This window comes from Hyperolius riggenbachi, chromosome 6 (genome assembly GCF_040937935.1).
Source record: "Hyperolius riggenbachi isolate aHypRig1 chromosome 6, aHypRig1.pri, whole genome shotgun sequence".
NCBI classification, from domain to species: Eukaryota; Metazoa; Chordata; class Amphibia; order Anura; family Hyperoliidae; genus Hyperolius; species Hyperolius riggenbachi.
This window is the reverse complement of record NC_090651.1, coordinates 290,124,131-290,136,432: the sequence shown is the minus strand read 5'-3', so window position 1 is coordinate 290,136,432 and position 12,302 is coordinate 290,124,131. Positions and strand designations below refer to the sequence as shown.

At 40.9% G+C, this 12,302-nt stretch overlaps 1 protein-coding gene across 8 annotated transcripts in view; it reads right to left on the bottom strand.

The window, feature by feature from the left end:
• LOC137521582 (myosin-10-like) overlaps positions 1–12,302 on the bottom strand; it is a 273,744-nt gene that overhangs the window by 74,277 nt on the left and 187,165 nt on the right. For 6 of the 8 annotated variants that reach the window (XM_068241013.1, XM_068241012.1, XM_068241015.1 and 3 more), the window contains 5 exons: positions 8,533–8,553; positions 5,933–6,025; positions 5,627–5,690; positions 4,501–4,599; positions 1,791–1,934 (listed from right to left, as the gene is read on the bottom strand). In XM_068241013.1, coding sequence (XP_068097114.1) covers positions 1,791–1,934; positions 4,501–4,599; positions 5,627–5,690; positions 5,933–6,025; positions 8,533–8,553 — 421 coding nt within the window. The remainder of the gene's footprint in view (positions 1–1,790; positions 1,935–4,500; positions 4,600–5,626; positions 5,691–5,932; positions 6,026–8,532; positions 8,554–12,302) is intronic. The other 2 variants (XM_068241016.1, XM_068241018.1) reach the window with 1 other exon arrangement.

The following is a 12,302-nucleotide window of genomic DNA, read 5'->3' as shown; positions in this document are numbered from 1 at the left end:
GAAAGGAACCCGAGGCGAGAGACATATGGAGGCTGAAACCCATAATCGCCCCCCCCCCGGACCGCTCACGACACCACAGCCTGGGTCGGGCTCTCATGCCTCACGTAAAATGCCGCCGAAGCTGGCCGCGGCTGCGCAGTCCGCATAGACGCGAGTGCGGCTGCGCAGCTTTAGGGCCTCCCCCCCCCCGAACCACGCTACAGGCTGTCTTCTGTGCGTGGATCAGCCATTTTATGCGATGCATTAGAGCCCGACCCGGGCTGTGCGGTCGGGAGCGGCCGGAGGGGGGTGGGGGACGACGATTAAACATCAGGGACCCGGCGGAACTACACGGAGGGCGCTCATGACGTCCTCTGTGGGATCAAATTTGAAGCAGGTACTTAACTTTTTTTTTTTACCTCGTAAGTCATTTAAAGGGAACCAAGCATCGTTTTTAACTCCCAGGTCAGCTTGATAGCAAATTAAAAATGCATGCTAAAAATATGTTTCATTGTTGAAAAAAAAACAACTTTCATTTTACCTCATCTTTTTTTTACTTTTAAGGCCTAATTACAGGCAGTATACCTCTTTCTCCGCCCAAGTGGTCAGTAGGTTACAGAAAATGGAAGGCAGATAAGGACTCCTATTGACTTAATTGACCACAAGCTAACATTCATACAAACCCATTAAGCATTAGGGAGGGGGGAGGAGGGGAAAGACTGTATGTCAAAGAGATAACATGACTTATTGAACTTCACACCAATATGTCAGCCACTATATCACTCTCACCTTGGGTACCCTTTAAATATTGTGGATCGATCATTAGAGAAACACTTTAGTGAATGAGTGCTGTACACATACACTATTCCACTATAGCTGCAAGCACTGTTCAATTAGGGGGGAGGGTGTTAAACAGTAAATAAATTCAGGGCCCGTTTCCACTATAGCGTTACGAAATCGCCGGCGAATCACCGCAGGCAAATCGCATGCGGGTGCGATTCCGCATGCATTTTTTGTTGCAATTTCGCATGCGATTTCGCATAGGTAAGGCTGTATGCGATTTTAACCATGTCACTGCCTGTGTGAATTAACATGGATACCTATGCGAAATCGCATGCGAAATCGCGGCAAAAAACGCATGGGGAAAACGCATGCGATTTCCCTATTAAATACATTGCGTGCGATTCGCCTGCATTCCACACGCAGGCGAATTCTGAGGCCCCTACCCTGCAGATTTTTTCTGCACAGAAAAACGTGCGGGGAAACGCACAAGTGGAAACAGTCCCATCCACTTGTACTGACTGTGCGAATCCGCATGCGTTGCCCGCATGCGGATTCGCGATAGTGGAAACGGGCCCTAAATAATCTTTATAACAGAAAAGTTCAAAATGTTTGTTTACTTAAAACAATTTTACACAATTTTTTTTTTACTGAGAATTCTTTGTGGCATTGTGTAAGAGGTACGAATGTACTTATTTCACAATTCATTTGTCTGCACTATCCTGATGAAATGTAATATTTTAGGCGGTTGTTATACAAGTGCCTTTGTGTCAGCAATTTGGCAAATGCATGCATGCCTAATGGGAACTGGAATGTGTTCCTATCAGACAAACGAGCTGTAATTTATGCATGTCTTTGCATGTGCATAGCCTCTTCACATTACCGCAGCAGAATCTGTAGCCCCATCATCAAGGCACTGCATACTCTCCCCATCCAAGTCGCACTGATTGCTAGCAGGGGCATATTCTTAATAAATAATGTAGATAAACAACATTCCATTGTTATCAAAATGAGGACAGCCTGTTACTTACACATGATTTCTTCATGATTAATTCCCATTATCTTCATAGACTCCATCGTCTCTTGGAAGATTTCTTTGTCCTGCTGTCCAGGAATGGTGATGTTTCCATTAGACAGAAAGCGGTACTGGTTGAAGCCCTCCAAAAGCAAGTCAGCTAGAAAAGAGAATACAGTTTTTATATTAATGATAAATGTAAATATTATAGCAAGAGTAAGCCTAGAAATTGATATTAAATGATATGCATGGATGAATATTATTAATGATTATATTATTTGAGATCCTTCCACAGTGTTATTACTTGATACATCAAAGTCTATTAGTAGTTATAAGCGATCATTGGTTCCCTTGCGGCTAAAAGTTTGATTCCAGCTAGGTGGAGATGTCAGGACCCTCCAACCCTTAAGGATTGGGTGGGAAAAGTTAACTCATTGAAAGATGCGGAGAACCAGATTGCGCTTCAGCAGGATAGATTGGAGATATTTAATGATAAATGGGATAGATGGCTTATGTTTCAGATATCATCTGAATATGAGATTTTAATGAGGGTGTAGGGGAGGAGTCTCCTTGGGAAGAATTTGGAGTTGTGATTGTAGGGTGGGAGAATTTCACAGTTCTATTAAAAGTTATATGAGGTTTTTTTTTATTTAGATTGGAGGGCGAGGAAAGGTTGGGATGTTTTTTGTTTGATTTTTTTTTGGGGGGGGGGGGGGGGGGGGAGGATGCTCTATGGTATTATTGATGATGGCATTTTTGTAAGTGTAATTACTTTTCTTTCAATAAACTAAATTATATGAAACTAAAAAGACATTCATGGGTTCCAATTCCATGATAGTGTCTCCACATCACTGTTACTACAAGGAGTGTGGCTGATGAGCAAGACACAGTATAGTATAAAAGCCAATATTATCTTCATCTTATTCGTCCAAACAATGTATTAAGAATTATTTTTGCAGTTTTTCTTTTAACAATAATGTGAAAAGGTGAACACACTGCTAAGAATGTCTTTTAAGAGTTCTTTTTAAAAAGAAGTAACTATCGGAACTGCCGGTCTACTGGAGGTTATATCTTAAACGACCAAACTAAAGGTGGCCACTAACGAAAACGCTATAGAAATGTTATTGTATTGTACTGTATTTTATTAATGATTGTGGAAAAATTGAACATAGGTGTTTGTTACATTGGTCAGATTTGTGAATTGTTACAATCAGTCAGAAAAATTGATTGCTATTCTTGAATTGAACAGATATATTTAAAAAATGGTATGGTGTGTGGCCACTAGACATTGAGGTTGGCCTGCAAATTAATCCAGTGTTCAATTTCAGCCCACTTTGTTTGACAAACCTGCTCTAAACGGTTATTCTAGAGACCTTACATTCGTTCTTTACTGCTGTGTATTTAAATAAAGTGGATATCATTTTTAAAGCAGAAAATGCCAGTTTTTCCATGAATGTTTTGTCATTCTGACATTTGGCAGTTTCATTCATCTCTACTGCCAAACTTTTCAGTCTGCAGCGATGTGTAACTTCCTGAAAGCAAATTGACAATGGGAGCATAATGAGCAGAACAGGAAGCACAAGAACCCCAAGGTGCCGCTACATAACTCAGCTGCCTTACTTGACTAATTATTTTGTTCTAAGGGCTCATTTTGCATTTTGTATTGTCTTCCGATAAATGTTGCACATTAAGGAGGCACAAAGCACAAAACTTCATTAAAGGGAATCTAAAGTGAAAATAAACTTATAAAAGAATGAATGTATGTGTAGTACAGATAAGAAATAGAACATTAGTAGCAAAGAAAATAATTTCATATTGTTTGCAGTACAGGAAGAGTTAAGAAATGTTATCTATGCAAAAGAGATTCTCTGAGCTCTTCGACCCAGTTTGGGTTGGCTACAGTGCTGTTTTCTGAAGCACTTATAAATCAAAGAAACAGCGAGACACAGCTTTAGATAAGGTTTTACTGTAGGGAAGTTGAAATAGTCATTAGCTTTGCTCTGTTTCATAGTTTAAAATGCAGAGTGTAGTTTGTAAATTGCATTTATAGCAGAATGTTATAAAACAAACAAACAATATAACTGAAAATAAAAATATGAGACTCTTTTCTTAGCTGCTAATGTTCTATTAAGTATCCTTACTACACATACAATTCATTATATCCTAAGTTTTTTTTTGTGTTTTTTTCGCTTTAGCGTCACTTTAAAGGGAACCTCCGGACTAAAAATCTACTCAGCAGCACTGAAAAGGCTTGGTGTTTCTTTAACAGTTTCACAGCATCAGAACTTTGTTTTTCTTACCAAAGCATCATTTTTAGCTGCATTTTTAGCTAAGCTCCAACCATCAAAGAAAAAAGCCCGGCCTTTTTTTCACTGATACTGTGCAGAGCATGATGGGATTTCCTATGTTGCTATTCATATTGCCTAGCAACTGGGAGAGGTGCTCAGGACACAGGACAGTTGGAACTGTGTCTCATGCTCCCTGTCACCTCCTTTCAACCAAAAAGATGGCTGCCATCATGAAATCAAACATTTGCCTGTTCTTTTAAAACAGGGTGGATAAGATATTGTATTACCTATCTATTTTAACTAACATAACTAATGTAACTTAATGATGGTATGTTTGTTTAGGCTGGAGTTCCTCTTTAATTAGAAATCTCTGGATATCTCCCACATTTTGAAGCATGGATTGGTGCTCATTTGCACACAAACCAGAACAATTCTTACTTTTCACATGCTCCCCCGCTCCCGCTAACAGCTGGTAAAAAACGTGGAATGTTCTTTCATCTTTAGCTTGGCGAATTGCTCGAGATTTCTCCAGTAAATCTGAAGGATGCAGTTAAGGGTTCTCAAGAAAATAGAACAGCGACAGCATATTTAAGTAAAAAACATTTTTTTCCTTCTGTTCATAACAACGAAGCAAACAAACCTTCAGCACAAAGGCAATGAATGAGATTTATGAGTTGTGCAACACAAAGCAAGGCAAAACAAAGGCAGTGATACTTTTTACGAGGCAGATTTATGGCAACATTGTGCTTTGATTCATAAACTTGTCCCTCTATGTTGCCAATATAAAACATGCTTCAGTAAAATCATTGCAGGTGTCCGGCAGATGAAAACTCGCCCCTCTTCCAAAACAAGAAAACAACACCATTCCTCTGATAAACAATTGCACGAAGAGTTGCTGGGTATATTAGAAAGGCGGCGCGGTGGCATAGTGGATAGACTCACACCTTGCAGCACTAGGTCCTTGCTTCAAATCCCAGCCAGGGCAGTATCTGCATGGACTTTGTATGCTCTCCCCATGTGTGCGTGAGTTTTCTCCAGGCACTCCGGTTTCCTCCCACATCCCAAAAACATACAGATAAGTTAATTGGCTTTCCTCTAAATTGGCCCTAAACTACTATAGACACATGATTGTTGAAGGGATTATATTGTGAGCCTCTCTGAGGGACAGTTAGTGACAAGACAACATACTGTGTACAGCGCTGCAGAAGATTTTGGCGCTATATAAATACTAAATAATTTGGCACCCAAGAGCCAATTTTTTCTTTGTTTATATAATTAATTTAAATAATAATAATAATGTTCAATTCTTAGGTATAAACAGAAGAATGCTTATCTAACTCCGTTTATTCCAACAAAGCACATACAGAAAATGTTAAATACAACACAGCTACCTACTGTAAGCAAATCAGACAAAAATACAAAGGCCACTAAGCAAGGATTATAACAAAATGACAGATCATCTGACTTTGGTTGTACATCACCCTACACATAAGCTACCTGATAAACTTCCTTCCAATGGTGCAAATGGAATAATATTAAATGAATCATGGTTTGAAAAGGATACACGTTTCAATATTGGCTCCAACGATGTAGCCAGCGACATCAAAATTAATTCGGATAAACTTGCCCTGCAGATGTGAAAATAAAAATAAATATATACAAAGATAACAGATGAACCCGAAAAAGTTTTTTTTAAATAAATTTAATACATATCATATCACATTAAACTCAGTTTATTGAAAAGGACCCCCAGTCTGACAGCTAGTTAGCTGCAGGAGTAAATATATCTATTGCAACTTAATACTTCATTTGAAATCAAACAGAAATTGTGGAAAAAGAAATCACAAGGTGACACAGAAGCGGCACTTACAAATCGGGATGAGTTGTCATTTTTCACAGTCTTGGCATTACCAAAAGCTTCCAGAATAGGGTTGGCCTGCAGGAGTTGATGTTCCAGCTCTCCCTAAGAAAAAATACAATAGGATTATTGCTACTCTTCATAGGCACCGGGCACTGTGTTTAGATCAAGTTCAGACACTGTTTTCTATTTGCCTTTGATAGAACATGGTTTTAAATAAATTATGCATAAAAATGTTTTGTAAAAAAAAAGCTGTTATTTTTAAAGAACAAAACTGGAGAGTATCTGAAGGGAGGTTTCTACATTCTTCGTGTGACTTAAAGTGGAGTGCCGACCGCTGTAGATCTATAATAGTGATACAGCAAGTCGTTAAACAAATTTTTTTATACATAATGAGTTTATTAAATGTATAGAAAAGCCTTATGTCTGAACTTGGGTCTTTATATATGGGCAAGCAGAGACAGAGTAACATAACATATTGCTGAGAGCCAAAAAAGCCTGTTTGACATCAATGCTATAGATTTAATATATCAGTACACCCATATGATAATAACACCTACCAATAATTATGGTATTATCAGCAATAAGAGAAAGTTGACATAAAAGCATTATCAGCAGTGAGAGAAAGTTGACATAACTATAATATTATCATCAGTGAGAGAAAGTTGACAATAGGACAGGAAGAGAGTTGACCGAGGTGGCAGCAGTGAATGGACTCATAAGACACTGTACTGTAGACCTGAGGAAGCAGGCAGGTCCCGCGGAATGCATTGTCTTTTCCTGTATCCAATAAAATGAATATCTTTAAACTTCCCACCTGATGTAAGACTGTTTCCTTATCCACTGCATACTACATTGGGGCGCCTTCTCCCATTTTGTGCACATTTCTCCTCCCCTCATGGTGTCCCCCGCGATAATTATCCAATGGTCCTTTTTCTGTTTTTGTGTTTCGGACAGCCTTTCTCAGTACTAACACTCTAGCTATCTGCTGATAAGCATATGTTGCTATTTAGGGATCTGCCTGTGTGCACCATCAACAACTGCATGCCCAATCGCTAGCGAGCAGATGATGGGTGTCTGGGCACATGTAAACATGCCTTTAGAAGATAGCTAAATAGGATCTCTTTTCCACAAGCAACTGAAGGCAGTGAATTCACTGCATGCCAACTGTCCCCTTCCCCCAGCCGGGCGCTTGCTAGCGCTCAGCACAGGTGGTGGACAAGCAGCCCCCCCCCCCACCCCCCCATGTAGCTGCATCTGGGCACGGCCATTGCCGTGCTCAGAATTAACGTGAGACATTATGCTGCCGCATGTCAAATGTGACAGATGTGGTGTTACCGAACGTTGCCATTGGTCAGCATGTAACGGGCAGCTGAACTGATTGAAAAACGTTACAGGGTGGGAGGAGGTACCCCAGTGTGAGTGGAAACTACAAGTTTGGGAGTTAATAAAGAACAGTCTTACCACGATATGGAGATTAAAGCAAACCTGAGGCAAAGCTCGGGTTCAAAACTACACATTACCCTGCAGAGAGGGAAGCTTCAGGATGGTATTGAGGCTTCCCTCGGTGGTCCGCAGTCCCCCTGTTGCTGAGCGCAGCTCCTCTCCACATCGGGGCCAAGCAGCTTCTCTTACAGATTCATGGCCGCGCAGTAGACCCTGGAGCCAGCCCGCGCAATTGCATGGAGCCTGTTGCACTTGCGTGGGTGCGCTCGAGTGTCTATTGTGCGCCAATGAATGCGGAAGAGGAGCTGTGTGGCCCCCGATAGGATTAGTGACAATGCCTTGTCGATAATCTTTGGGCGGACCACGATCAGCGACGGGGGATAAAAGACCAGCGAGGGAAGCCTCAATAGGATCATGAGGCTTCCCTCTCTTTAGATGAGTATCTTATTTTGTACCCGAACTTCGGCTTGGGTACACTTCACAGAATAATTTTATGGACACTAAAGAACAAAACGTGTTTTGGGGGGTTTCACCTGCTTCTTCAGGTTATTAACACAGTATCTTTAATCTCTGCAGCATAGGTAAGGAGAACCTGTTTTTCTGTGTTTTCTTTTTCTTTCTGTTCACTGGAGTTCCACGCTGACCTCGTCATACGGGACACACCCTTACTGCTTGACAAACAAGCAGTTTGGCCATCCAGGGAAAAGAGGCCTAATTCAGACTGCTGTAGTGTGGATTGAGACCCAGTACATACTAACAAATGCAATGTTCCTTACTGAAGATCTTGTATTATACTGAGGAAAGAGATATTACAAATCAGGTTCAAGAACATGGGGCAGCTACAGGAAGTCTGACAGGTCAGTGTGGTCAGGTGCCAGATGTAGAAGCAAAATTCCCCTTATTATAGAGCTACACACTGACGCTAGACCAGCAATCATCTTCCAACTTCAGTTTAGCACTGACTGTGCCAATGCGGTGATTGTATAAGGACACACGTTATTTTTTTAAAGACCATGCAATTTACAAACCTGCTTAAATGCTTGTACTGAAAAGCTGAAATGAGCTGAAATGAGCGCACTCAGCATAATGAGGATGAGTGTAAAAAATCAAATGACAGAAGGTGAAAGAAAGAGAAGGAAATAAAATAAAACAAATGAAGTACTCACATATGACATAGTACTGGTGTTCTGGGGGGAAAAAAACAAAGTACATAAAATAAAAATACATAGCACAAATGTTAGTGATTACACAAATGGATTTCAGCAAATAATAAAAAACTCTAAAGACACTGACTCAAAAGAAATAATACTGGCAATATGCTAAGTGCACAAATGAAAACAGCAGAGGAAAATGATGACAAACACGGGAGTAACAGAACACAATGTGATGGAAGCAACGCAATAGCTTTTCAGACGACCAAATGTTTGTTTTTCAGTTTCAGCCAATTTATAGCAGAAGGCAAGGAAATGTGTTGTAAGGCCTTGTTCACTCTATACGCTTGCCGTGCGCATTTTTGCAACATACTGTATATGGTTTGCGACATGAAAGTACATTAGAAGTGCATAGACTGCATTGTCTCATGTTTGAACTACATGCGCTTATAGCAGAAGGCAAGGAGATGTGTTGCATGTAAGGTCTTGTTCACACTATACGCGTTGCTGTGCATAGAACGCACTCTCTGATGTTCAAACTACATACACATTTTGTGGCTAAGCGCAACGTGGACCCAATCACAGTAGTGAATGGGATCAGCAGGGCAATGCACGGCAGCGCAGATGGTGTGCGATCCCACATGTTGCGTTCCGCTCACAAGGCCATCTGCGTCTACACGTGTGAACAAGGCCTCAGCGATCGCATAATTATGTTTCTGATATGACTGCTGTGGGCTACGATTGTGTAATTGCTCATTTCTATAGATGTATTCAGTGGAAAAGAAACAAGTGAGAACTGGCAGTTACTGTAGTAGTACTCATCTCTACAGTGCAAAATCCTGAGCCAAGCTATTTGGAAAGTCATTACTGGCTTATTAGCTCTGAGCATTTTGGTGGAAGGTTTTCAGCTGGTTCTACTGGCTGTATTGGAAAGTCAGTAAATAGCCTCCACTACTTACATTTCCCTGTGCAGAGCCTATGAAAAGCACAATACAGTACAGTCCCTTCACATGTTCTGCGTCCGGCGCCTGTAGCACCAGCAGCGCTGTTTACATAAGACCACTGCTGTATCCTATAGGCTCTACAGTAGTATTACACATGCTAGAAGTGTATGACAAAAGTGCAAGCTTAGGCCTCTAGGACATAAGTAATTGCCATTATCAACATTCTGCTATTCCCTTTTTGGCAGTGATTTTGTCTGGATTATCAGCACTTTTCTACAATGATCATCTGTCCCTTAACGATCCTTTATCATTTGAAATGCCTCATCCTGATATCCCCTACCCAATGTTAACATCTTCCAGAGCACTAATCTCCTCCCACGACATTAAGCCATTCCTGACTGGTAACCCTCACAATCTGACCACATTTACCCTTTCTTATGCCTAACCCCAACCCCCTAACCTTAATTTCCATCTATCAGCAAACATCTCATGCTTATGGGTACAATGAAAAAAATGGAAGTTTTGTTAAAAAAATTGCTGGCCAGTTCCAACAATCCTTCTAAAGGGAAGTCACAGACAGATCAAGTTTTCTACCTTTTTACTGCTGCCAATCTGGTCAATTTAGATTACTGGCATCAGGGTGGGATTTACCATAAGGCACTGTAGGCATGTGCCTACAGGCGCCTGATGATAGAAAGGCGGCTCACTCCCCTCCCCAAGTGCCTCCCTTCTTCCCTATACAGAGTCTTGATGAAAGCGTAAATGAGAGGTTACTTACCCAGCTCTCGGCATTCCACTGACAAGATCTCCCTTCAGATGGGGCACCTCTAGCTACTTAATTCTGAGAGTACCTCTGGCTACCTAAGCGGCAACTGTAGCTACCTATGGTGAGCAAGGGAAGTAATGGAGAAGTTATAGCTGGGACAGCCAGCACACTTGCAGTGCGGTTCGGTGGGGGTTTGTAGGTTCATGGAGGGCAGTCTAGGTGGGTGCCAGGACATTTGTGCCTATAGGCTCTTATGATGTAAATGCAGGCCTGGCAAGAATGCTTGGGAGTGGTGGTATTTTTTTTACAGATCAGGCAAGTCAATCATTAGTTGTGCAGGTTTGTGATGAGCAGAACAAATCGAGCTGTGGAAGAGGTTTGATGGCTTTTTGATCAGATTTCTGGATCAGCACATTGCCTGCTATGTGGCCATGTGAACATTCCTCATCTCATTCCTTTTTTGACTTTCTGTATGAACGACCTCAGTAGACCTATGTCCGGGACTGAATAAATTGCCTGCAACAGTCGTCTGTAGACTACACAATATCCGATGCAACTGTAACTCATATCTGCTGCAAAAGTCATCTGTAAACTACACAATGGGGTCGATTCACTATAACAAATAGCGTGCCTTATCAGAGTTAAAATGCCTTATCAGAGTTGACCTGCCTTATCAGAGTTAACATACCATATCAGAGTTGATATGCCTTATCAGAGTTAGCGTACCTTATCAGAGTAGCATAGCGAACACTATGAACTTATGCCTTCTAATTGGCAATGACTTTGATTGGCCCAGTAGGCTGCCTGTCAAGTGACATATCTGCTGCAACAGTCATCTGTAGACTACACAACATACTGTACAACTGTAACTTATATCTGCTGAAATGTCTATGGACACCTTCACTTTCATGTGACCATAAACAGAGACTATTCTCTGTAACTGATACTTTGATGGGCTTCAGTTCTCCACTGTGAGGTCGCATAAGAGCAAATAAACCGCTGCTGTAAAAGCTAATGAGTACAGATTGCCCACAGCTTTGTAATGTGTATATACACTTATCGATCCCTATATTTTATCTTGCCATCAGTTATAATGCAACATCAAGCAAACAGCAGAATCTAAACAAAGCAGCACTGAAGAGGTAATAAATGATTCAGCATTGCCTTTCAGGCACCTGTTCCCATATGTCATTACGTCTACACCTCAGTCACTAGTTCTCAGGAGTTAATGTGTAACACAACCTCTGTCTCTTACTAATAATAATGGCACTTAGCACCTAAATTAACATCAGTACAACCCCAGGCTATAATTTCCTGCTTCTCTGAATGGTATGAATAACCGAGGATCACCCAACAATGGCCGCTAATGAAATGTGCTTGTGGCGGTTGCACTGTGCTAGCAATAGATAGTAAATTGAATATTCCAGCAATACTCCTATTAACTAACTGAAAACATTTTTGTTTGCTAACCTAGTACAAATGCTGGCATTCAACTGACATACAGTTTCCAGGTAAACGTGAATCTAAAAAAATAGAAAAAGCTTGCACAATGTAAACTTCGAAATTAGCGCTGCAGTGGTTGACCTGGTTGGCAAGCAGCATAAAAAACCTTGGCCTCCCTCACAATCCTAGACACCCCCACCGCACCCTCCTATTCCTGCTTTCCCAACACTGGAATAATGTCTACTGTGATTAGATAAATATCCTGATTATCATCATTAGACTATATCAGTATAATCTGCTGAAGTCATCCTTAAAGTGGACCTGAACTCTTGCACAGGACACAAGGAAAACAACAGAAATGCACCCTGTATGTATTTAAAGAGTTTAGCCTGTGTAATTCCCCCTCATTTGTGTCTAATCACTATATGTACCATAATTTAATCTCCCCCCATGTCACATGACTGCCTATGGCAGATAAGCAGATAAGCCCATTTGAAAGCACAAGCTGTAAACAATATCTCTGCTTCCATGAATCGGGAAGTAGAAACTGTGCAGATTTATTTTAGGATTTGAATCAGCTGCAACAAAGAAAGTTTTTTTGTGTAAAGGTTATTATGCTGTTGTGTATCTTT